The sequence below is a fragment of the Panthera uncia genome, assembly GCF_023721935.1.
Source record: "Panthera uncia isolate 11264 chromosome B2 unlocalized genomic scaffold, Puncia_PCG_1.0 HiC_scaffold_24, whole genome shotgun sequence".
Taxonomy (NCBI): Eukaryota; Metazoa; Chordata; class Mammalia; order Carnivora; family Felidae; genus Panthera; species Panthera uncia.
Window position 1 is genome coordinate 41,410,679 of NW_026057580.1, and position 27,077 is coordinate 41,437,755.

The 27,077-nt window shown below is 41.2% G+C and overlaps 1 protein-coding gene across 1 annotated transcript in view; it reads left to right on the plus strand.

Moving 5' to 3' along the window:
• The first annotated feature begins 333 nt into the window (after window positions 1-333).
• Window positions 334-27,077, plus strand: part of SH3BGRL2 (SH3 domain binding glutamate rich protein like 2) — a 70,001-nt gene continuing 43,257 nt past the window's right edge. Inside the window, exons 1-2 of the mRNA XM_049654641.1 lie at window positions 334-393; window positions 12,425-13,147. Of these exons, the coding sequence (XP_049510598.1) occupies window positions 334-393; window positions 12,425-13,147 (783 nt within the window). The remainder of the gene's footprint in view (window positions 394-12,424; window positions 13,148-27,077) is intronic.

Sequence of the window (27,077 nt, forward strand, 5' to 3'; positions counted from 1 at the left end):
GCAGATTCCCAGAAGACTCATCACCTCGATCCACTTGCTTTGCTGGAGATGAGGGTAAATAGGAACTGAACAGCTGCTATTTTCCCACAGATCCTGCCACAGGCACCCTGGGCTTCATCCTGTTTAGATGGAGAGCTGGGGAGTGATGAATGAGGAAAAGGAGTGGCTTTAGCACAGTTTGGTTTTAACTTTCTCTTCTCTAGAAGGCACAAATGCCTCTAGGATCATCTCCCTCTTGTGCTAATTTAAAGGCAATTAAAAAGCAAAGAAACACAGGATTTTACTAACATTCAGAAGTCATATCATTCAGTTGAAGAAACATTGTATTGCACAATGAAGCTGGAGCTCCCATTTTCAAAAATGAATGTTTCTGAAATCTCAGAACAGCCTCAAGTAGACAGCTTTATGCTGACTTTTCCCCCTGCTCGTCTCCAAAGCTCACACCACATACATTTGCTAGTTTTCCTTTTCTCCTCTGTATTATACTCATCAATCTCACAGGAATCAGGGTCTGCCTTTTTTTTTTTTTTTTTTTTTTTTTTTTTTTTTTTTTTTTTTTTTTTTTTTTTTTTTTTTTTTTTGGAATGAGAAACAAACACTTTTCCTTGCTGGGTAATTCTTTTGCAAATATATTCCTTGCAACTTCACCTCTTAAGTTATTTGTCCTATTTCTGCCCTATTCTTTTAGAAAAAAAGGTGGGTAAACCAATTTGGTTAAATTAAAAAGGTTTTGCCTTTTCCTAAAATGATTTCCTTCTGGCCTGTATGAGTATGATATGACAAAAGGAAACCAATGCAATGAGGTGTGTTTATTTTTGAATACACCCATGCTAAGTGCATGACTATCCGCCGGCCTGTGAGTTACTTATGCTTCAGCACATGCAGAATAAATTAACTTAGCTCTGAATATATCACCTATTAGTCTTTGGAGGATAACTGTCTCATAGGACTCACAAGAGTCCTGTGTGACGGCCAGCATTCTTTTTAGCCTTGAAGTCACAAGCAGGGTGAAGCAGTGATTATTTCCTGGTCTGAAAGGAAGGGGAGGGGATCATGAGAGAGAAAAGGTACATGTATGGGAAGAAGAGATGGAAGAGTAAACGTGAGAAAAAGGGAGGAAAGGGAGGGAAGAGAATGGAAGAAAGGGAGAAGAATGAGGGGATATTGCAGGGGAAGAATAGAAAGGGCCCAAACTATATCTTGTGGGGCACTTGGCCGGCTGAGTCGGAGGACTATGTGACTCTTGATCTCAGCGTTGAGTTCGAGTCCCACGTTGGGTATAGAGATTACTTAAAAAAACAATAAGATCTTAACAAACATAGGCTTGTGGAAAGAACTCTCCTCTGAGGGTTGAAAGTCATGTTTTCTAGTTCTATATCTTCTGCACACGGTGCCAGAGAATTTGAGGAATTTGGTTGAAAATCAAGCACCTTGGAAAATACAGTGCCTCTTTTTGTTAGTAACCAATACTTACGAGTGCTTACCATGTTCTGGGCACTTATTTAAAAGCACTAGAATGTATTATACTAAGCGAAATGAGTCCATCTGAGAAAGACAAATGTCATACGACTTCACTCATATGTGGAATTTAGCATATGGGAAGGTGGGGAAGAGAAGAAAGGGAGACTCTTAATGACAGAGAACAAACTGAGGGTTGATGGAGGGAGGTGGGTGAGATATGGGCTAGATGGGTGATGGGTACTAAGGAGGGCACTTGCTGTGATGAATAGTGGGTGTTGTATGTAAGTGAATCACTGAATTCTACTTCTGAAGCAAATTTGTTAACTACAATTTAAGTTAAAAAAGAAAAAAAATCTTAAAAAAATAATAAAAGCACTTGGCATGGATTATGTCATTTAATCCCCACTGCAAGGCAAGGACTTAGGTTTTATCTCCATTTTACTGATGTGGAAACTGAGGCACGGATGCTAAATAATTTACTCAAGGTCACACTAAGCAAATGACTGTAGTAGTCACGTAGTCTCTGCTTCATTCACCTCCCTCCCCCACCCAGTGTCCTCCCTCGCTAGCAGAATCTCAGTAGTCTGGGTTGTGATATGCCTACCCTGCATCCTAGCCCCACTGGTTGAACGACAACAGACCTAAACCCATCTTGGCTCTCACATTCTCCTTACTGTTATACATTTTCCCAGCTTCCTTTGCAGGTGGCTATGCGACCAAGTTGTGACCAATGAGGTTTAAGAAGTCCACTAGGGGACTTCTGGGAAAGCTTTTCCTCTGTGATAAGAGGAAAGCATATTTTCTGCTTGCCTTCTTCTAACGACTTGATGAGGGTATGAAATGAAGATTCTATACTTGTGGCTGTAGCAGCCACCTGGCACCCATGAAGCAACAAACCCAAGGAAGAATGTCGTCATGCTAAGGATGGCAAAAGGAAAAGTGGGAAGTGTCGGGGACTCTGAGGACATTGTAGGACTGCTACAATAAACCTGGATTCAGCTCCCTGCACTCTTCTCATTATGTGAAATAATCAAAGGTCACTATGGCTCCTGAAAATTTGTCAGGTTTGGCCAAACATGCAGCTGCATATATATCCACTGATACGGGAACAGAAGTACATTTCAGACACAGGACGCTTGTCTTTGTTTCAGGCTCATAGGTTGCTACTCAGTACTGCCGAGTTGTTTCTTCCAGCATCTTCCACCTTCAACCTTGACCCTGAGTATACAGTTGTTACTCTTAACCCAGGAACAAAGGCAAACTGTAACAAGTCGCAGGGAAATAGAAGCTGATGAGATTTTTAACTACCTAAAATATGAATCTACTAGCTAAAACAGAAACAATAAAGACACATACTGCAAGTAAACTTCAGATCCACTACAAAGATTCCTTTCAAAGGACCCATATCCCATGGGGATTCTCTGCATTGTTCTCACACAACCACTCACTCACTCACTGACCTTTGTGCTTCTACCCAGGACTTTACTTTGGGCAAAAACATTTCACCCCACCCCCAACACACAGTTTTGTGAATCTTGATATTCTCCACATCCAATAGAGTGCCTACTGCCTAGTAGGAACTTGATAAACGGTCATGGTATGGAATTAAAATTGCTTAATATCCCTCCTATTGAACAACTATCAAAATCATAAGCTTTCAAAAATTATGAGGACATATTAATATTTTTCTGATCTTGACAGATGATTTCTTAATCACTATTAAATTTTAAAGATATGCAAATTGCTGAAGAGAGGAAGTTTAATAAGTTACTCATAGAGAGCAGGTGTTCAACAAATACATTGAATTGAATGGATTGGGCTTTTATTTATTTTTTTTACGTTTATTTATTTTTGAGACAGAGAGAGACAGAGCATGAACAGGGGAGGGGCAGAGAGAGAGGGAGACACAGAATCTGAAACAGGCTCCAGGCTCTGAGCTGTCAGCACAGAGCCCGACGCAGGGCTCGAACTCACGGACCGTGAGATCATGACCTGAGCTGAAGTCGGACGCTTAACCGACCAAGCCACCTAGGCGCCCCAATGGATTGGGCTTTTAAAAAGCTGTATGTTATTCTCTCTCTCTCCCTCTGCCCCTCCCCCCTCCCAATTTAAATAAATAAATAAATAAGTAAAATTCTTTTTTTTTTATGTTTATTTATTTTGAGAGAGAGAACACAACATGGGGAGATGAGCAGAGAGAGAGTGCGAGAGAATCCCAAGCAGGTTCCACACTGTCAACACAGAGCCTGATGCAGGGCTCGAGCCCATTAACCATGAGACCATGACCTGAGCCCAAATTAAGAGTCGGATGCTTACCCAACTGAGTCACCCAGGCCACCCCTAAAATTGTCTTTAAAAAAAGGGAGCACCTGGGTGGTTCAGCAAGTTAGGTGTCTGACACCTGATTTCAGCTCAGGTCGTGATCTCACGGTTATCTCACGGTTATGAGATTGAGTCCTGCAACCCTGGTTGGGATTCTCTCTCTCTTTCCCTCTGCCTCTCCTCTGCTTGTTCTGTCTCTCTCTCTTTCTCAAATTAAAATAAATAAATAAATAAAACTCTCTTAAAAAGCTGTATGTTTTGGGGAAATGTAAACTGTGGTTAAAGTAAAATAAGACTTTTCCACTACACTGTTCTTGGGACAAGAAAAATTTAATGAATTTTTCAAATATGTCTGGTTTACAACTAGGGGGCAAAGGACTAGAATTCCATTATTAAGTGCTTCATTTTGTTATAAACTTAGTGATTATCTGGCCAGATCATGGCTTCTGGGTCTGGTGAGTTGAATTAATAGGGAAGTCTCGCTCTCTGACACCAGTGTTTTGTTTTTTTTTTTAGATTTTTTTTTTTAAATGTTTAAATTTGAAAGGGAGAGAGAGAGAGAAGGAGGGAAAGAGAACAAGCGGGGGAGGGGTAGAGTGAGAGGGAGATGGAGGTTCTGAAGTGGGCTAAGTGCCTACAGCAGAGAGCCCAATGTGGGGCTTGAACTCACAAACTGTGAGATCATGGCCTGAGCCAAAGTCGGAGGCTCAACCTACTGAGCCACCCAGGCACCCCTCTGACATCACTGTTAAGTGGAATTCCACTTAATGCAAAAATGACTTCCCTCTGGAAAGACTGTATTTAAACCTGAAGGCACTTACTGCAGTGGAGACTGAAGTAGAGTGATTTCCACAATGAAAGTTGCCCCGAATGAATTGGAAAGGGATGGATGCAAAGAACTGAGGAAAAGAAGTGATAACCTAATGTTAAAGTGTTCTATATGTTTTTCTCATCCTTTGTTTTTTTTTGTTTTTAAGGAAAGAGTCAAGAAATAAACATAAAGACCTCATTGTTCTTGTTGAAATCATTATGGTTCAAGGTACTAAAATATACTAAAAGCAAATGTTCACAATTTCCATTCAGTAAGCCCTTGAAAATCACAGGAAAAAATAATAAAAATAATTGTTACAACAATAACACTTTGTTTGTTTAACCTTAGTTTTCCATTTTCTTTAATTGTAGCTATATATAAACATTTTCTTATACTTCCTCTGTTGCAATTATTCTAAATGGCCTTTATGCCTAGCATAATAGGAAATTATACCGAACTGAAAACTCATTAGCAATGTATTCATGAGGAATCAAAATAATTTCAGATTCAACAATAACCTAAATGTAAATTTTTGTTTATTACAATATGGTAATCACTTATAAAGGCAGTGAACTAATAACCAAAACATTGTAGAGTACTGGAAGTTCTCCTAACTTGTGTTGCCTACAACTATGTAAGTAATATCAACTTTTAATCTTTATTTTGTTATGGTGATATCATCTTCTGACCTGGAATGTAATCTTGGGGGGGGGGGGGGCGGAGAATTTTATATATCGCTGTCTCCAAAAATAGTTGATTAGGAGAGTCCTTCCAGATTAAGAAAATTTAAAAAGCACCACAATCTAGTCATTTCCTTCAAGCATATTGTTCACGTTTCATCCTCCAGTTTAGCCATAATCTCTGTGAGGATAGGGACTGTGTTTGATTTACTGCTGAATTCCCAGCACTTAGCATAGCATCTGGCACATACTGAATGAATATAGCTGAAAGAAATCAACTGCACACAAGGTTTTTAGTCCTCCAAGCGGACCAGCAGATCTCAAAACCTCCTTGTTATAGTTCCAAGATGGTGGCTTATGCCATCCAATTTTCTTCCCGTATACCTTTTTTCAGTTTCTGGGGGGAATAAGGCATGGAAGAAATGAAAGTGTTTTCTCTTGTCAGAGAGGATAGGGAGCCCTCTGGGTTAGGTTGAATATGTACAGATTCAAAAATATGTCCTGAATATTGGTTTCAAGGCTTATTCCCTACTTTATGATTTCCCTTCATTTCTTAAACATGAGCGCTGAAAGTTCCATCCGGTTCAGGGACTATTAGCGTGTTCCTGTTAACTAAGCCTTTATTTTATTAAAAATAGAATGAGCCTGATGAAGCAACATAAAAGCATCAGATGAATTCTCTTATGGAATTCAAGCTGCCATTATTTGACTTCATTACTGCTTCATTTCACTGATATTCCTTTTATCTTAAGTATGGCCTTCTCTAAACTTCATTAACATCAAAAAGTTTTTGTTAAGTACTTTAACTGAACATGGCACTGTACAAAGAGGCTTATACAAACCAGATCCTTGTTATTTAGAAAGTTAAACTCACAGACATGAAACAGAAATATTTATGAAATTTATGTGCTTTATGCAAATGAAGGCCATTCTCTGATTTACTTTATGTGATTAGCAGTAGCTAATACTCATTGAGTCCTAACTACGTTTACGGCACTGTGTAAAAAAGCACCTTACATGCATCTTCTCCATAAAGCCCCCAACAACAACGAGGAAGGTGGGGTGTCCCAGGCTAAGTGAATTGCCTAAGGAAGGTCATACATCTGTGACATTAATTCAGGTCTGGCTCAGAGACCTGTGCCTTAACCGCTCTGACCTACCCCTGCCCTCTAGCTTATAACCTCCTCTCCCACAAATCCTTCACCCATCAGCAGCCAAATGTGCCAACTCAGCTCTCAGAGGAACAACTGCCTGGAGCCCGGCAGGGATTTGTGACAGGCATGGTGTAGTGACTGGAGTGCCTCAAGTTAAATCCTTGGGGAGCTGGATAGTATTGGATTAAATGCTGTTAAAAACAGGACAGCTTTGACAGAACAGAATTATCAATCAGATTCAATTCCATTCTAAAAATACAATCTGGACAGTTGAGACTCCAGACTGTTTAGAAGAGCTCTTTAATCTGTAGATAAACCTTACTGAAGAATGTCCCTGATTCCCCTTCAAGTTTCTGTCCTTGCTTGTCCCCTCTCATCAGTCCCCAACTTCCAATTTGAAAAGACGATACCCTGGTTTCTATTGGCTCATCAGTCCTCAAGCTGCTGCAGTCTGGCTAATGCTTCCATTTTTCCACTGGCAGTGCTCTCGCAAAGGTCAGCAATAATAACAAATGATTATTATAATAACACCTAGTGCTTCTTGTGGATTTATTGGGCACCAAACACTGGGCTCAAGGTTTTATTTACATTGGAGGGAGAAACCTGGAGAACAGGAGGATTGCACAGGTCTTGGGGAGATTTTGGCTTAGTTAACTCAGTTTTTTAAAAATTGACATGGAAATAGCAGAATACTTCAGACAAAAATCCAGTTTTGAGATGTGCTGTGCTGTTTGCTACAATCCGTATGATGAATCTTTTGCACTTGGACCCTCCTCAGGCAAATTATTATTATTATTATCTTCGTGTTTTTATTTTTGAGAGAGAGAGAGAGAGAGAGAGAGAGAGAACGAGTGGGGGGAGAGGCAGAGAGATAGAGAGAGAGACACAGAACCTGAAGCAGGCTCCAGGCTCCGAGCTGTCAGCACAGAGCCTGAGGCGGGGCTTGAACTCTTGAACTGTGACATCATGACCTGAGCCAAATTCAGATGCTTCACCGATTGATTCCCCCAAGCGCCCCTCAGGCAAGTGATTTACTGTCCATACTTTACATGGATATTCTGGTTAGGATTTACAGTAGTCAAGAAAAGACCCCTCCACTTAAACTAGCTCAAGATAAAAGATGGAGGTTATAAAACAGCAATCCAAGGGCAGGAACTGTGGTACACCTGGATTCATGGAAGCTGAGACTAGAAGACAGCGGCCAGCTCTTCATTAGTGTTTCTACTTTTCATTCCACAGAGGCTCCATTCTCCTGTTACAGACCAACTTCCTCTTATTCTTCATTCTGTTCCCTCATTCCTTAACTTGCTCAAAGCTCCTTATCCCCACTCCACCCCCTTGCAGCATTCTCCTTTATGTTCCTACTACCAATTGCCTTAGTCTTTTGATTTTCCAACTGTAAATTCCTGGAAAATCCCCATTATGTATTTCCAAGCCTGGTCACATATGTCATAAATTACTTTCAAGCTGCAATACAGGTCACACTGAGGGAAGTACACAGACATGGTCCAAACATCAGTAACCAGGTAGAGTGGGAATACCCTTCAAACAGATACCACAGGCCATCATTTGGAGAATATCCTAAGCATAATTAACCTTCATAAAAATATTGAATAAAAGCCATTACTTATGCTTATTTTATAGACATGAAAATTGAAGCTTAGAGAGGTAAAAAATAATTTGTCCAAGAAATTAAGTGGCAAAGCTGAAATGTGAACACAGGCTGCCAGCTAACAAACTCAAAGCCTCTATTTTTATTTTCTTTCTTGACTTTCAGGCTGAGTAACATTCTTGCTATTCTCTACTTCCTTAAACTTAGAACCCTACTGTTAGGTTTACTGTATTCTTTCAGTTTTGTGTTTTTTCTGATGGTTCCTCCACTCCCTTTAATTCCTTGTTCTCCTTCCAGTTCTTACATGTAGGAGTTCTCCAAAGGACTCTTCATGGCTCCTTCGTGTTTCTTTCTGTACGTGCTTTTTAGGCAAATTCATAGGTTTTTACAGATTTGAATACACTTAGATACTATGGTTTCCTCAACTGGGGTTCTTAGACACACATGTCCCCCACCCCACCCAAGAGACTTGTGGATAGAATTTAGGGAGTTCATGAACTTGAATGAGAAAAAAATTAACATCTTTATATTTTCACCAGACTCCAACAGAAATTTACTAATCCTTTCAATTATGAATGTATCAACAAACCACTGTAATAGCAGCAAACATCTGTGACTTTGTTGCCAACAAAAATCATAGGTATTTTAATATTTTCCAACTGTTGCAAATGTCTTAAAATTTTATGTCTTTTCATTATACTTCAAAATCACAGTGGCTCACCTCACACCTATCAGAATGGTTAAAATAAAAAACACAAGAAACAACAAGTGTTGGTAAGGATGTGGAGAAAAAGGAACCTTTTTGCACTGTTGGTGGGAATGCCAAGCTGTGGAAAACACTATGAAGGTTCCTCAAAAAGTTAAAAGTAGAACTACTCTATGATCCAGTAATCATGCTCCTTGGTATTTACCCCCAAAATACAAAAACACTAATTCAAAGGCATGTGCAACCCTATGTTTATAGCAGTGTTATTTACAATAGCCAGGTATGGAAGCGGCCCAAGTGTCCATCGACAGATGAATTGATAAAGAAGATGTGGTATATACACACGATGGAATATTATTTAACCATAAAAAGAAAGAAATCTTGCCATTTGCAATGACATGGATGGAGCTAGAGAGTATAATGCTAAGTGAAATGTCAGAGAAAGACAAATACCATATGATTTCACTCATATATGAAATTTAAGAAACGAAACAAATGAGCCAGGGGAAAAAGAGGAAAGAGAAAGAGAAAGAGAGAGAGACAGACAATCCAAGAAACAGACCCTTAACTATTGACAACAAACTGATGCTTACCAGAGGGGAGGTGGGTGGGGGAGATGGGTGAAACAGGTGATAGGGATTAAGGAGGGCACTTGTTATGAGGAGCACTGGGTGATGTATGGAAGTGTTGAATCACTGTATTGTACACCTGAAACTAATATAGCACCATACGTTAAAACAAATTAAACTGAAATAAATTCAAAAAATAACAAAAATACTGCACTCCTTTATTTTGATAACTGTTTTTGCAATATCACTAATCCTGTCCCCTTTATTTTCTGTATTTAGAAACGTATTTTTTTGAGAAAGGGTTCATAGACTTTGCCAGACTACTAAAGGTTAAAAACTCCTGTTTTAAAACACTCTAGGCTGTTAACAAACCTTATTACGGTGATAATTTCACAATGTAAATGTATGTCAAATCATCACGTTGTACACCTTGAATTTACACAACACTATATGTCAATAAAGCGAAGAAAAAAACCCACGCTAGCCAGATGTCCTATCATGACTTATAAACAGGTTCAAGTCTTAGGCAATGCAGAGGCAGCTTCCTTAAAGCCTAATGACCTACTCAGTTTTCTGAGTTCTGTCTTTAAGCTTTGGCTGCCTGCTTTATCTGCAGACTTTACTTGTCAGATGGGCACCTAATCCTCCCTGTGGTATGATACCCTTGTGTTGATCTTGGGCCTCTAGTTTATATCCCAGATTGCTTTCTACTCTCACTCATTCTTACATTTTGTTTATTAACTCCGGGTCTCAACTCCACACTAGCTGTTGTGGGTCCCTGGACTGCTAACACTTTGTCCTGCATATAAACTTTTTCACCAGTGTGGAATAAACCAGAACTATTACCAGAGTAATCTTCTTGAAGTATAGCTCTGATCATATCCTTTCTTTCCTCTGAATGCTTACAAGTTCAGTATAAACTTCTCAGTGAGGGTAATTTTGATTGCCCAAAACTGAAACCTATTTGAGGTGGCTTAAGTAAGATGAGAAATATATGATATGGATACAGGGATATTATGCAGACATTATGAGTAGGGGTATAGGAACAAGTTGAGCCATAAACAAGAAGTGGCAAACTTTTTCTGTAAAGGGCCAAATAGTAAATGTATTAGGCTTTGCAGGCCATATGGTTTCTGTCACTGTGGCATAAGCAATATGAAAAGAAATGAGTTCCAATAAAACTTTATTTATAAAACACACAATTTGCCACACAGCTCATAATTTTAGGACCCCTGGACTAAAACATTATCAGGACTCGCTGAAACTCATTTCCATCACTATCCACAAGTCTGCTTTGTTCTCTTCCTACTGACTAGCTTCTTCAGCTTCTCTGGTTCCCATGTTAGAACGTGGCTTCTGAAAGCTGTGAGCTTCCGTGTCACAAGTTAAAGTTTAAGCTCTCTCTTTCTTTGCCGGTGCTAATTCCAAGTCCTTAGGGTAGGGATATTGTCTGGCCCAGTTTGGGGCCTAGACCAATTAGCTGTGGCCAGCGGTCTGGGTCTTGCTGTATGAACAGGGCTTTGGGAGCCACCCCTACAATGTCTTAGGTCAGAGCTGAGGGACAGGTTTCAGAAAAGAGCAAGGAGCTGGGAAGACAACCCAGTGAGAGCCTTCTGTTGCATTCATTCAAACCTACATTTTCAACATTATCCCTACTAGACCTCTCCTATCCCTTTCTGAAGTACAACCAACTCCTTGTCGATCTCATAAATTCTGCATATTCTCACCCTGCATTCCCCCTATCTGCCAGTAGATATTCTTCTACTCATCTTCAAAGTCTCTTCTAAAAAGCCACCCTTTCCTTTAAATCCACACAACAATCTATTGGTCTTGTTCTGCTGCTATTTCTGTACCTTTTTGTTTTGCAGACAATAGGTGCTCTGCTGGGGAAATGACTTATTTAACTTTTTATCCACTTTGGTACCTTTCAGAGAATAGCCTCTGAGTTCCTATTGGTTGAGTTTAACTATACCTTCAAAGCTGAATAACTCCAAACTAAATAAAATGTTGACTTTCAAGAGTGGCAGTTATACAGGAAACATACTATCTACTTTTAAGGAAATTATTTAAAAATTTAAAAGTATCCATTTCCAAATTTATGGTAGCTAAATTAAAGTACATTTGCAGAGAGATATTCATTACAGCAAAACTTACATTGAATGTTATTATATACTAAGAAGAAATAAAGTCCCATTAGGATTGTATCATCTGTTAATGTACTAAATTAAAAAGGAATACTGTAGGGGCACCTGGGTGGCTCAGAGCTTTAAGCTCAGATTTCAGCTCAGGTCATGATCTTGTGGTCCCTGAGTTCCAGCCCCGTGTTGGACTCTGTGCTGACAGCTCAGAGCCTGGAGCCTGCTTCAGATTCTGTCTCTCTCTCTCCGAACCTCCGTCGCTTGCACTCTCTCTCTCAAAAATAAATAAATATTAAAAAAAAAAATACTACAGAAATAACGTAAGAGAATAGGAAAGGTTATAAACTTGAAATATTAAAAACTGCTCTAAAACGCAAATGCTCCAAAAATGATTAGTACTCGTGCAAGAAATTTACCAAAGAGCCAGAGATCTCATCATCTAATTTCTTTCTTTCTAGAACTATTAATTAACATTGTTCCCAGAACTGTGCTAAAATCCCCTGCTGAAAGGAATAAAGTAAATACAGTAACTGCAGGGAAAACTGGTTCACATCCACAAAACGGTTGCAAGGCTTGCGCTTTTCTGAAACAGAAAACACTTGTTAAATAACTATTCCTAAACTATTAGCAAACTACATAAAAGCTTTTTATTTAACACCATCCTCCTGGGAGACTGCGTTGGAATGTGCAGCGGGTCTGAAAAAGGCACAGATTTGGCTCAATTGTAAATATTAGGTGCAAAGAGGCGAAGCCATTGTGCAGAGTAGGGGGTGGGGAGGGTGGGGTCCTGATTCCCAATGTTGATAGAAGGACTCCAATTTCGCTTGGTATTCATTTTTCTATTACAATTACAGTTTTGCTAAGAAAAATAAAATATCAATTGTGCTCTCATCAGGCTTCTAATTTGCAGTGCCTACAGAAAAAGAAAACGTCTCATTTAGCTAAAAGAATCACCTTTCCGCAATCTCCAGAGCCTCGGGGAAAACGGAGGAGCGCCCAGCCCCACCCCACCGCCCCCACCGCGGCCACCTCCTGAAAGCCCAGCCCGCTCCACCCGCCGCCGCAGGTCGTTTGGGCTTGCCCGGCGCGCTAGCCGCCCTAAGACCCTGGGTCTCCGCGGCTCGAACCAGTCTGTCGGGCGGTTCTGCGTGGGGATGCTCCAAATCACTAAACCACAACACAGAACCCAAGCTTGGACTCTGAACCAAGCCCTTTTGCCTAGTTTTCTCTTTCCCCGTTTCGCCAGAATCCTCACCACCCCTCGTCACAGCCTCGTCACAGCCTCGCCCCAGCCTCGGGGTCCTCTGCAGCCACCTGCGCGTGTACGCTATTGTCACGCAGTAAGGAGGGGCTGCAAGGCGCTCAGCCCACCAGGCACTCCAGGGAGAGACCGAAACTACAACTCCCATCACGCCCCACAGCCTGTTCCCTCCTCCTCCTTCCCTCCCCCCTCCTCCCTCGGCCAGCGGCCGGGAGGCTCTGGGCTTTTATCTGCGGACCGGCGGGAGGGAGTCAGGTCCCCGCGATCTTCCCCGACCCGAGCGATCTGCCCAGCGGCGGCGGCGGCGGCTCTTAGCCGGGTTTTGCCTCCGCGTCCCCGCCAGCCCCGAACCCGCGGGGGCAGACGGTCCGTCCGCGCGTGCGAGAGGATGGTGATCCGCGTGTTCATTGCCTCCTCCTCGGGTTTCGTGGCGGTGAGCACCGTGGGGACTGGCAGAGGGCGGGGGTCGGGTCTGGGGGGCTCTTGGGCGCAGAGCGCGGGTCCTGCGGGAGGTGCGCGGCGCACGCCACTGCGCGTCTCGGTGCGCTGCGCGTCCGAACGCGGGAGCCCGCGCCGGGCAGGTGATCCATCACACTTGCACAACAATGAAAAGGGCGGGGAGCAAAGGTGGGTGGGGGACCCCAGCTCGCCCACAGGCCCACTCAACTCGGCCTGAGAGGGAGACAGCGCAGCGGGGAAAATGGAGTCTGCGGGGAAACCCCCAGCTCCAGTCGTGTGATTTGGGAATTTGGGGAAGGGGTACTCTGAGAGCTTCGGGGGTCCCGCTTCCCTTCGTGTTAGTTTTTCCCGATGTGGGGCCTTCGGCCTGGTTAAATTTTATATAACCAGCTTTTATGTAGGCTGCTTGGTTTGCTAACCTAGCTCCTGAATGAAACAAGTTTAAGTAGTAATTGCTCTTCACCCTCCCTTCCTTTCCACCCAGTTCATTAGTTTAAACCTGCGCAAAGAGAACTGTAAACTAGGTTTGTCCTGTCGTGCCAGGGTTTTCTTACTTGTTTTGTCTTTTTTCTTTTTTTTTTTTCCTTAGGATGCTATGAATATTTTCTTTATGTAAATGTGTGTGCTTGGTTTCTTTCCCCTTGTAGTGCAGTGGTCAATTTCATCTTGAGGATGTATAAAGTGTGGTTTCTCTAATTATTTTAAGTTGTGTTTGGTCGATATTTTGGCTTTTTAATTTTTTTAGGAAGAGGTTTTTGGGAAGAAGAGAAAAATAGATGTCAGACTGTAAAGAAAAAAGGCAGTAGTATACTTGATAGAGCTCACTGGGTAATAAGACATGTAGCAGGATGTTTTACATGATTATTAAAACTTGGTTTCCTTAGTAAGAGTTAAGCTGTTAAGAGGTTCCTTGGTGAGATATATAATCAAAAACATCAAAACTGCAATATTGGTTGCTTAAAATTTGGTCAGTTGTCTGCCCAGCAACAACCAGATTGTCCCAAAATTTGTTTCTGAAGCAGGTGGGATGGAGGATGGAATAAAATGTTGTTTGTAAATCCTTATAAACGACGGAGACTTTTTATTTAAAAAGAAAGCAACACTGTAGTACCAAAAAAAGACCCCTTTTCATTAGGAATAGATGGGAAACTCCAACTTAATCTTTACATGCAGGCATGTGGTGGTCCCCATACTCCTGATAGTTTGGGTATTTCTAGTTATTTGTGGTTGCTTAGTCATTCCTGTCTTTTACAGATTTCTCTACTGAACTACACTTCATGTGTTTGGAAACCCATATTGTTTTGTGCATAGATTTTGTTTTTCAAATGCACTTCTTCATAAGAATGCTATAGACTTTTTGGTTTCACCACCAACTAGCATGCTCAGTAATTGTTCCAGTAGCATTTTTTGATTATGGAAATGCTGATCTGTAGTATTAAGAAGCCTACGTTAGTTTGGACAAGTCAAAGTCAAAACTTCAGGCACTTACTTGGCTTAGCCTATCAGCAGGTAATATACAAGATAGCTCTGGAATTTTGCATCTCTGTTTCCTCAAATCCATTAACATTTATTGCCTGCCTGCTATGCCCTTTTTTAATTTTATATTTACTGTTATGTGTTTTGTCCATGAAGCTAGATTTAAGAAACCTAAGTTTTAATGCAGAATCTGGCTTGTGGTGTAAGCTTGTATAAGGTGCTCATCTCTTCCTGAGTTAGAATGAAGGATGGTGATGAATTGCTCAGAATTACATTCTAGCTTTAAACTGCTTTGACTTCATCAGTTGGGTAAATGTGGATAAACCCTTGTAACAGTGTCTTTTATTTTAAATGCACTTTAAATGCCTCAAAGTGAGTTTATTCTTTTTGTTTTCCTTTTTTAAATTTTTAATGTAACATATTGTCAAATTGGCTAACAGTGTGTAAAGCATGCTCTTAGTTTTTGGGGTAGATTCCCGTGGTTCATCGCTGATGTACAACACCCAGTGCTCATCTCAACAAGTGCCCTCCTCAATGCCTGTCACCCATTTTCCCCTCTCCCCCACCCCAAAGTGAGTTTATTCTTTTCCTTTGGTGTTCTACTGTGATGTCTCAGGTCCCCTCACTGCCCCGCCTAGTAGTATGTGTTCTGACATGATTTGATTTGAGCTAGAAGACATAATCTGTTATATATACAGCCCATAAACAGTAATTCTCTATCTCAATGGACCTAACTTTTTTAGGTCTCAGACGATCCTTAGTCATTGAGTAATTCCCAATTATAATATCATCTCCTATATTAATACAGCTTTTTTGTAATTATGTAATATTTATACTTTTGGTGATGATAAGTTTATGCTTCTATGCAAGAATAATGATTTCTAAGAGATAATGAAATTGTTTAAGTTAACTATTGGCCTGGGGAGGCTAATAGGGCTTATGGCATTAAGCTATATTAAGCTTTGATGGCATAGCAGTAATGTTTTCCTTCCAGCAGTGTTATGTTGACCATTGGCCCTGTTTATTTGGTGACCAACTGTGACTAGCAAGTGCATGGGAGAACAAATAATTTGACTTCCAAGTCAGTTTAGTTCTAGCTGAAGTTTATTAAACCACAAGGAAGGAATGTAACTAGAAGTTGACTTTGCTAAGTGGGTTCCTGTTATTTCCAAAAAGGTTCTCTGCCCCAAACAGCAATAGATTTAAACAATCTATTTAGAAAATATCCTCGTCTTGTTCTGACTTCTCTGAATTCTCCAGCATCAACACATAACAGTGGTATTTGTAATAATTAACACCAAGGGGTGGTTGCCCTTTTATCCTCCCCAGCTCCAGGTAAAACATGCTTTTTCTAGGAAATAAAAGGGATGCCACATTATTATGCCATGAATACCTAAAAATCAGATTTCATATGCAGGTGATAACGTTGCTGTCATTCATATTGTTGTGAAGGGCATTTAATTAGTCCTAAGAAAACAGTATATTCTAAAAGTGCCATTTTAAAATTTAATTTATTCTGGTTGTGTACCCAAAAGGTGGGGGTGGGGGGAGTCATGGTAACTTTATTCAGGAAATACATTGATATGGCTTTTTAATTTAAAAATACTGGCATCAGTCAATTATTCATTCACTCATTCATTCATTATTTTATTCATTCAACAAGTATTTTCTAAGGGTCTGCTCCTTGCCTCTCTCTGTCCTTGGTCTTGTGGGCAATTGGAAGAGAATAGAGGATGTAGTCTTTGTCCTCAAGGAATTTAGGTGGGGACTGGGTGGGGAGGTAAGATAGGATAGCTAAAACCACCAGTAATAAAGTACAGACCAAGGACACTTGCCTCTTTCAGAACACATTATCAGAGATAGAAATAATATAGGGGCTGAGGGATACATTGCAGGATGTCAGATAAGGAGGAAACGTGCCAGAAATCATAAAATATGCATGTGGGAGCCTTAGGCAGATGGCAGGGAGAGGAATTGAGTTAGATTTGGAGCCAGGGAGAGAGTGCAGGGTCCACCTTGTTCAGGCTGGAAAGGGAGGAGCTTTTGATAGAAGAAGGCAGACAGCAGATGTCCCTGTGGACTTCTTTGGAGGACAGGGTAGACTTTAAGTTCCTGCAGGAAGCACTTGATAACAAACTCTGTAGTGCTCGGCATCTCAGAGACGTCTTCAGTATCTGCAGCTTGCGTGTTGTCCCACGTCTTTTGTCCCCAGGTAACAAGGGGCTCTTTGGCAAGGAGGGACCTCTGGTATGTGATTTTTAATTTTTTTTTTTTTAACATGTATTCATTTTTGAGACAGAGAGAGACAGAGCATGAATGGGGGAGGGTCAGAGAGAGGGAGACACAAAATCTGAAACAGGCTCCAGGCTCCAGGCTCTGAGCTGTCAGCACAGAGCCCGATGCGGGGCTGGAACTCATGGGCTGCGAGATCATGACCTGAGCTGAAGTCGGCCGCTTAACCGACTGAGCCACCCAGGCGCCCCTGGTATGTGATTTAAAAAAAATCTTTACCCCTCTGCTTGTCTTGAGTAAAATGTCTCTAAAAAAGAAATAAAATCTTTCACTCTTCGTTAAAGTTTCTGGGCTCAGTTGTTAGAGCTGGAAGAAAACCTAAAGGAATTTTCTAGTGAAGTCCAACCACCTAAAATCACAGAGAAGGAAATTTGGGCTTGGAAATTCAGTGGCTTATCCTGAAGTCATTTGTGTCACTCAACACAGATCCAAGGATTAAACGGAAACTAGGTCTCCTGACTCCTGAATGTATTCATTCTTGTGTTCATTCAGCAATGCATTCATTGATGCATCCATTGACCCTTGAATTCATCAAATAATCATTGAAAACCTACCAAGTACCAGGCTCTGTGTAAGGTGCTATTAGGTGCTAGGTGTATGTGAAGTCAGAAGAACAGACTTAAACTCTGGCCTTAGGGCACAAGTCAATGCTCACTTTTCAGCCTCAGAGCCTTGGGATGCAAACCATTTAAACAAGGAGATTAATGCGGGCTTGGGCAGTGTTTCTGAGAAGCTGGGTGAAATGAACAGTATATGCATGGATGTTGGAGAGGGACCATCACTGGGAGCAAAAGATATAAAGAAATTGGAAACAAAGTTAGAAAATACAGCGCTTTGCCCAGGGCTGCCATTATATTTTCAAGTAGGATTGAGAGTGGCGGTGGGGAACACATAGAAACTATGCTCAGAGTTGTTTTGAACTTTGCAGCTGTAGAAGGCATACCCTTTGGTTTGTATGACTTAACAACTTTTAAGCATGCAGTAAGCAGTGAAGCACTGAATGTATTCAGTGAAGCTTTACTGTGAGGAGGCCCCGCAAAGGAGTTCCAAGCAGTTAAAGTCAGGATATGACCATGTAGAACAGCCTAAGACTGGGCAGTAATTCCTAAGTGATTCTAAGCCAGAAGAAGCTAGTGAGGGTAAGCCTGGGCTCATTAGCCTCTTTAACTCATTGAATCCTCAGAGTCACAGGGCAAGGTAGTTATTTATTCTCATTTTACAGATGAAGAAGCTGAAGTTAAATGCCCTGATGAGATCATACACAGTAGATGGTGGGATCCTGAGTTGAACTCCACCTGGCAGGTGGTTCTGAAGTTTCTAGAGCAGTTCTCCCGTGTGGGCACGGTGGCACCCTGGGGCAATGAGAGTACCAGGGATGCCTGACATCCTACAGTGGGCTGGATAGTCCCCCATAAGAACTGCCCATGCAAAATGCCAGGGGTATCCTTGATGAGAAAACAGTGCCAAAGAGCATTGGTGAGTGAGAGTGTGGAGTGAGGTTAGGGAGATGGGAGCATATGAGAAATGACCAGGAGAAGCAGGAATGAGTTGGGGGAGCAAGGACAAGGATGTGATTTAAGGGAAGGTCAGGCTGGGAAGGCAAGTGTGTTAATTTCCTAAGGGCTGCCATTAACAAAGTATCAAAATCAAGGATTTAAACAACAGAAATTTGTCTCCCAGTTCTGGAAGCTAGATCAGGGTATGGGCAGGGGTGCCTCCTTGTTAGGGCTGTGAGGGAAACTGCCCCATGCCTCTCTCCTAACTTCTCATGGTTGGCTGACAATCTCTGACATTCTTTGGCTTGTAGATGTATCTTTTTGGTATCTGCCTTCACATGGTCTCCGTGTGTGTGTGTGTGTGTGTGTGTGTGTGTGTGTGTGTGTCTGTCATGATGTACAACTTCCTCCTTTTTATAAGGACACGTTCATATTGACTAGAGCCTGCCCTAATGACTTCATCTTTATTGATCATCTGCAAAGGTCCTGTTTCCAAATAAAGTTACATTCACAGGCACCGGTGGTTAGGATTTCAACATTTTTCAGGGAACACAATTCAACCCATAACAGCATGGAATATGAGTGTTGAAATAGACTAATTAATGGAATTTTCTCCCTTTAATTGGAAAGACTGAAGGCAGATTTCTTGAATCTTCATGTTAGCAGCTGGATGTGGAATTGTATGGAATTGTAGTCATGTGTAAGGTCTCTTGCTAGAAAGGGAGGTTTATCAATATCCCAGATGAAGACCTGACCTCAGGTTTTCTAGTACATTTTACTCTTTCTCAAATTTGATATTTTCCCATTCTACAATATTTTAAACTTGGAAATAGAAATATAATCAAGGGCATGGATTCTTATGAAATTAGGGGCTTTTTATCCATTTGTATTGGAATACTTTCAGAAAACATTTCTATTTATTTGAGGAAATGAAATTTTGACAAATATTTATAATATGAAATTTAAGGTGGTTTCCATATTGTGGGAATTTAAGAACATTTGAGTCTTGTCTTTTGTGTGTTTTTCAGTTTTTTGGTCAAAAACAGAAAAGGAAAGGGGCACCTGTGTGCCTCAGTCAGTTAAGCATCTGACTTCGGCTCAGGTCATGATCTCTTGGTCTGTGGGTTCGAGCCCCATGTCTGGCTCTGTGCCAACAGCCCAGAGCCTGGATCCTGCTTCAGACTGTGTCTCCCTCTTTCTCTACCCCTCCCCTGCTCGTGCTCTCTCTCTTTCTCTCAAAAGTAAATAAATAATTAAAAAATAAAAAAAAAAAAACAGGAAAGGAAAACAACTGTAGTGGGGGGGAAAAGCCAGTTCCATAAGAAGCAGTGTGAGATACCAAATTAAGAAATATTTCTTCTTTAGATGTTTTTCATGTTTAATTTATAAAAATGTTGAAATGAATCATGTTTCCCCCCCCAGTACAGTTAGAAATGGGTGACAGAATAGAAAAGGTCTAGATTCTTAGTGAATGTTTCATTTTTCCCAAAATAGAAATTAGCATGACTTATGGATCATTATATATGAAAGTTTAAAATACTTTGTTTTGAAATGCAGATTTAAAAAATGGGACCAATAAATTATTGCTTTAATTGCTGAATGTCCATTTTTTTAAAAAGTCACCCTCCAAACTCTAAACTTAAAAGGAGACCCAAATTTTCAGTAGGAGCTGCTTTAGTGGCTGCTACCTTGCTGCAGAGTGAGTTAGAAACGTGTTATTCTCATTTAAATTACATTCCTAGGTACATTATTTTTCTGTGATTAGCTTTGTTACACTGCTACAAAGAAAAAGGACCTAGCTTTCTAAATGAGAAATTTAGTGAAAACAACTTTTTTCCCTGTGAACTGGCAAATGCTTATTAATATTTGAGGGAGATTTTCCACATCTAATCATATACAGTTGTCTTCTTTGGGTCCTCTTTTTAGTGGTAGTTTAAAAACATGTCATGGAACCTTTCTGTTGAGTGATTGTTTAGACCAGCAATGACCAGTACAGACCGTTGCCTGGCATGGAGGTGGCTAGGGCGGCTGCGAGAGGTGGCGCTTGGGGACTGGGAGCCTTTGAGCGGCTGTAACCCAGCTGTGTGGTCTGAGCCAGTGCAGCTTCCCTTCTGTCCTCTTTCAAAAATAGGCTTATCTGAGTTTTATCTGCCAGCACGGACTAATTGCTCAGGAACTATGGCAACTAAAAGTTAGTGTTGTTCTTTCTTTCATGTTTGATTAATTTTTCCAGACTCTAAACAATCGACCTAGGAGAAGCACCTTCTGGGCTCCTGACTGCTTTGCTGTAGGACTCGAAGCTCTGCTAGATGCTTGCTGCCAGATAGGGGTCCCCCTACCAACAAGCCCAGGTCCTTTTAGGCTGGTGCAGCCCCTGGAAACTAGAACTGGGTCTGGTTCTCTTTGTTACCGTTGACAGCTTATTCATTCCTGAAAGGTACTGAACTCTTTTGGGCTGGGTCAGTGCCTGGAACAACCCCAAAGGGGGTTTCCTGGAACTGACCCCTGAAACTAGAAGGGCAGGGTGCGGTGTACATCAGGGTGTGTCTCTTGTTGTGGGACCCTTGTGGCTCTCTGCCAGCATTGCTTCAGCACTCCTGAAGCCGGAAATGGAATGTTGGCTGGGACTGAGGGCAGAGGGTTTTAGGTACTTCAGGACATGCTTCCATATCCTACCAGCGATGACTCAGATCTGGAATTGGCTTTTTGTCATCTTGGACCTAGTGGCTTTGGGAGTGGAGGGCTGAGAAGAAGAGAGAGCCAATTAAGTGACTTGCTTGACAGGTCAGTTCAATGGTGTTTGGTAAATGCAAATACAGTTAAAGTCAGCAGACCAATCCTATATAAAAAAACAAAACAAAGCAAAACAAAACAAAAAAAAAAACCCTAAAGCAACACAACCAATGTAGCTTTTGAGCTTTTTTTGAGTTTGTTTTCTTTTTGGAGTTACACAAGGAGTGGGAGTATGGTCTTCATTCATGGCATTCCTAGGTGATTTGAAGCTTACTAGTTCTCTTCTTTCCTAATTATATTCGTTATGATAGTTCCTTGAATGGGAATTGGCCACTCCATCAGCCTGGGTCCCCAGCTGACAGAAGTTTTGGGTTGTGCTGACCTTTTATGATAAATAAACTACTTACTAGTCAAAGTAACTATTTGGATTGAATATTTGCTGATTTATTTAATTCTGGAGTTAGTTAGCTAATATTCAAGCCAAGCACCTCCTTCTGCCCCATCCAAGGATTAGCTATCATTGGGAGTCGGTATAGTTTCATGGGTAAGGCAGGGGCTTAATAAAAAAAATTTTTAATTAATATAATAAAATAAAAAAATTTTAAATTATAACCTTGGATCTTTAATCATCAAAAAATTATATATAGTACATAGTACCTACTAAGCCAAGGACGCATGCTGCTATAATTTTAGAGTATTTACTTATTTTTGATTCTTATTTTTTTATTATTTTTAATTGACATCCAAGTTAGTTAACATATAGTATAATAATGATTTCAGGAATAGAATTTAATGATTCATCACTTACATATAACACCCAGTGCTCATCCCAACAAGTGTCCTCCTTAATGCCCCTTGCCCATTTAGCCCATCCCCCTACCCAACATCCCACCAACAACCCTCAATTTGTTCTCTGTCTTTAGTAAGAGATTCTTATGGTTTGTCTCCTTACCTGTTTTTATATTATTTTTCTTCCCTTCCTTTATGTTCATGTGTTTTGTATCTTAAATTCCACATTTGAGTGAAATCATATTTGTCTTTCTCTGACTGGCTTATTTCACATAGCATAATACATTCCAATTCCATCCACGTTGTTGCAAATGGCAAGATTTCATTCTTTTTAATCGCTGGTAATATTCCATTGATATATATCACATCTTCTTTATCCATTCATTAGTCAGTAGACATTTGGGCTCTTTACGTACTTTGGCTATTGTCAATAGCACTGCTATAAACATTGGGGTGCATGTGCCTGCCCCTTTGAAACAGCACTCCTGTACCCCAGTAGTGCAATTGCTGGGTCGTAGGGCAGTTCTATTTTTAATTTTTTGAGGAACCTCCATACTGTTTTCCAGAGTGGCTCCACCAGTTTGCATTTCCATAATTTTAGAGTTTTTAGTAAATTTAAATATAAAAGAGTTATAATTTGAGGTCATTCCCCAAACAAATCACCCTATTAGAGTTCTTCTGTAATTTTTGAACATTTTATAGGTGCATGGCAAGTTGTGCATAAGTCACTAGAACATATTTATTCATTGCCTACAGAGTGCTTACTACAGTGCAGTTGGTCACTATTCTTTGCTGTACCTAATACGTGAATATAGAGTCCTGGTTTGACTTAAGTCTTCCTATACTTAGCAAGTAGATCTTATCTCAACTGACAGCTTTGACTGATGGATGGTGGCTGCCTGGAGAGCTGGGAGAGGGGTTTTGGAGCTTTGTCTGGGATCAGCTGGAAAACAGTGTGATTGTTGATGTCTGATCTGGCACCAGAGGAGGGAGGACCAGGGCTTATGCCACGTATTTGCCAGTGCTATGTTCGGCTCTTCCATGCATAACTGAATGGAGAGTGTTTTGAGTCTGTGAGTAAAAGGGAAAAGAAATATGAGACACCAAGTTGAATTGATGGATAGATAATATTCTCTGCAAACATCTCACCCCAAATCTAGGGGGAGGGTGGTAGAGAAGGGCCAGGATCTCTCTGTTTAATGAAAGTAAGTGAAGACAGTGATTATCATGACTGTGAAACTGAACACTGAATCTTGATGCTAGTGAAATGTTTGTGGGGAGCTTCCCTCTGTGGCAGATGGGCAGGTAGGTGGTGGTAAAAGAGGTGGGGGGGGGTGGTTTGTGAGAAAAGTTGGTGGAGACAGAAAGGGAGAAAGACACAGGATAGGTGGACCCTCAGATATGCCTGTCCACCTTGCTGAGCCTTGGAGCACTGGAAGGTCAGGTGAACAAGTTAGTGTTTACCTGTGCCCAGAATGTGGTAGAATTTTTCCTACAGGTTATTTAATCCTTATAATGGCCCTACAAACTGTGTTTACTATACCCATTTTTCAGCTGAGAATATTGAGGGCGATTAACATGCCTAGGATCCTTTGGTTCAGTGAATCCAGATTTGAACCCCTCCCTGTCATAAGAGTTTTTGTCCAGTACTTTTATCCTACATTACCCATAAGAAAAGCCCTTGCTTGGAGGCCACTGAGAACCTGTGCCTTGGACACCCAGAAACAGGCTAGGATGACAGTGCGTAAGCTCAAGCTAAAGAAAGGGGAAAGGGCAGGACTGCTAAGGAGCAGTTCCAGGGGTACCCACTCAGCTGTTGAGCAGGTAAATGTAGCCATAGTGTCCTCGGCACGTGAAAGCAATGGCTTTGCTTCTGCAGAGACTGATAAAAGCTATAAGGAATATAGGGGCGCCTGGGTGGCTCAGTCAGTTGGGCGTCCGACTTCGGCTCACGTCATGATCTCACCGTCCATGGGTTCAAGCCCCACATCGGGCTCTGTGCAGACAGCTCGGAGCCTGGAGCCTGCTTCGGATTCTGTGTCTCCCTCTCTCTCTGCCCCTCCCCTGCTCAAGCTCTGTCTCTGTCTCTCTCAAAAATAAATAAATATTAAAAAAAAAAAGATATAAGGAATATGGTTGGAATGGAAAGCTAATATTTCATAATTAAAAAATTTTTTTGAATGTTTATTTTTGAGAGAGAGAGAGACAGAGCATGAGCGGGGGAGGGGTAGAGAGAGAGGGAAACACCAGAATCCGAAGCAGGCTCCAGGGTCTGAGCTGTTCGGCACAGAACTCGACATGGAGCTCGAACTCACAAGCCGTGAGATCATGACCTGAGCCGAAGTCGGACGCTCAACCGACTGAGCCACCCAGGCACCCCCATAATAATTTTAATAGTAACAAGAACAACAACTACCATTCACACCATGTGCAGGAAGTCCTCAAGGCTTTATGTTTGTTCATTTGTATTCCTCAAAGTAACTTGGCATGGTAGCCATTCATATTCATCCCCTCGCCCCCTTCACTCTCTCTAGTAGAATAGGAAACTGAAGCTCAGAAATTTCAAATAACTTGCCTTGTCATAGAATCCAGAAAGTCCAGACACTAGATTTGTGCCATCCATTTTCCTAGTGGTCATGTCCCAGAGGAAGGAGTCAGAGGTTAAAGAGAAATTGGAACAGACAGTACTCCGAAGACACAGTTGAATATTTCACTGAATGTCCTGAAACCAAATGCATGATTTACCTCAAATGCAGTTCTCTTGCTTTGTGTGATTGAGTTGAGCTGACTTGATGTATTGAGCTGGAGGGAGCAGGATGAGTGGGAAGGTAATGGGCTGATGTGGGAGAAGGAAAGGTTGGCCGGGATGGGGTTGAGGGCAGAGATATTTAATCTCTTGGGACCTTTTGGGCAACATGAGATCTACTGGAACAAATGGTGGTGGTGCAAGTGTGTGCTATCATTCTTTCTGCTTGGGATTCTCGGTTCTTGGGAGACATTTTCTCCACGGGCTGATCATTCCTTGTTTTCTTCCCTGTAAATAATTGGGTGGAAAGAGGTTATCAGTATATTGCAGCCTACGGTCGGAGTTCAAGGCAAAGAGTGGGTAGAAAGCAGGAGGCCAAAGGCAGGGCTGTTGGTGGTTATAGGGGAGGGAAGGAGGGCCAGTGGGGATGCAGTCACCATGCATGGGAAGGCAGGAGGGGCCCCCGGGAGTGGGAGTACATTCATACACCTCATCTGCCCAGTTTAATAATTCTAATCTTTGTGCTTTGCTTATTGTCAGCCATCCCTCTTTCTAAGATCAGATTCTGTACATGCAGTTTACTGAGGGAACCTCATAAACATAGTTGGTAGAAGAAATTTGTGTGATACAAGCAAGATGATAAGTGGTAAGAATGTGGATTTTAGAAATAGAAAGACCTGGGTTCAAATAATGGCTCCTAAGTGGCAAGGTGGCTTAGCAGGTCTTTTAACTTCTCTGGATCTCAGTATCCCCACTTGTAAAGTTGTTGGAGCTTAATGACGAGGCAGCCGTTAATAATATTATGGATTTCATTTACATTTAAGTCTATAGTAATTCTGTGGTCTTTTGTGAGTCTTCAACTCTGAATAAGCTATTGAGATTTAATTAAGGAAAAAGATTATTGTTATAGTTAGACAATAGGTCCTGAGTTAGATGGAACACATCTGTAGGAAGACCTGAAACTGACATTGTTTATTAGGGTTAGTGTAGGCTAGAGGTCGCAGTCTAGTTGCAGAGGCTAGAACCCCTTCTTTTTTGAGTTAACACAGTATTTTAAAATGGTTTTGAGCCAAAGATTTTAAATACTGGGTGATGTCTTTCTTCCACATACACAATCTAGAATTCCTACTCTTCTTGAGACATCTGAAGATTTTTTCACCCATTGCCTCACTCCATCATGGCATGGATCCATCAAAGTTGCCCCTTCATCATGATGTGCCCTTGGGGTTCTCCACACCCCCTACCATTCTCCCTGTCTTCCCAACTCTGAGCCATCTGTTATTGAGCTTGTGCTGTTCTTTGGCCTATAGTAGGAAGTATTTTTTGGCATGTATGTTTATAAAAAGTGGGAAACCACAAGATTATATTGAGAGGGTTGTTTCATGAAGAATGGAAGTCAGTGAAAGGTTTTTGTTTTTGCTTTTTTTTTTCTTTTGTGGAAAAAAGGAAATAATAGTCCTAAATGGTTATTTGGTGCTTGTTGACTTTATTCCTTTATGTTGACTACCTGACTACTGTGGCATTTGAATGTTTGACTCAATGGAACCTAATTATTCCAGGAAGTAAAAAGTGTCTATTTCCTGTCTGTACTTGGTGATGACCTCTCAGTCATTCTAACCTCAGAACTGCTGCTTGAAGTCATTAAACTCTAGGACAGAACTTCCTGGAATAGCTTAAAAATGAAGTTGATCAAACCCTATGCCAGGTTTTATCACCAGTGTCCCTGTTGACATTTAGGTCTAGGTAATTCTTTATTGTGGGGTCATCCTGTGCCTTGCAGACACAGAACAGCATGCCTGGTCTCTACCCGCTGGGTGCTAGGAGTATCCTCTGTCTGCAGTTGTGACAATGAAAAATGTTTCCATGTATTCCCAAATATCTCCTGGGGGCAAAATCATACATGGTTGAGAACCTCTGCTCTAATCTATAGTAGCAGAGAGGAAATGCTTACAAAGAGAAGACTCACATTGCTTTAAAACTAGAAGGAACTGAAGAGGTCATTTCATTCATCTTTCTCTTCTGATGTGGTATGAGCCATTAAATTACTTGTTCAAGTCTCCACTGCTTGTCCTAATATTTCTAGAACAGTGCAACATGGACCTAGAATACTGCACTGGGAGTTGGGAGCCTGAATCTGGTTCTGGTGATGGCATGTTTGTTTGTTTGTTTGTTTTTGTTTTATATAGTTGTGTGTGTTTTTGTTTTTGTTTTTTGCTTTTTTTGTTTTTGTAAGCTCTGTGTCCAACATGGAGCTTGAACTCACAACCCTGAGGTCAAGAATCACATGCTACCAACTGAGCCAGCCAGGCTTCTTTTTTTTTTTTTTTTCCTTTTTTTCCCGCCCCCCCCCCCACCAAAAACAAACAAACCCC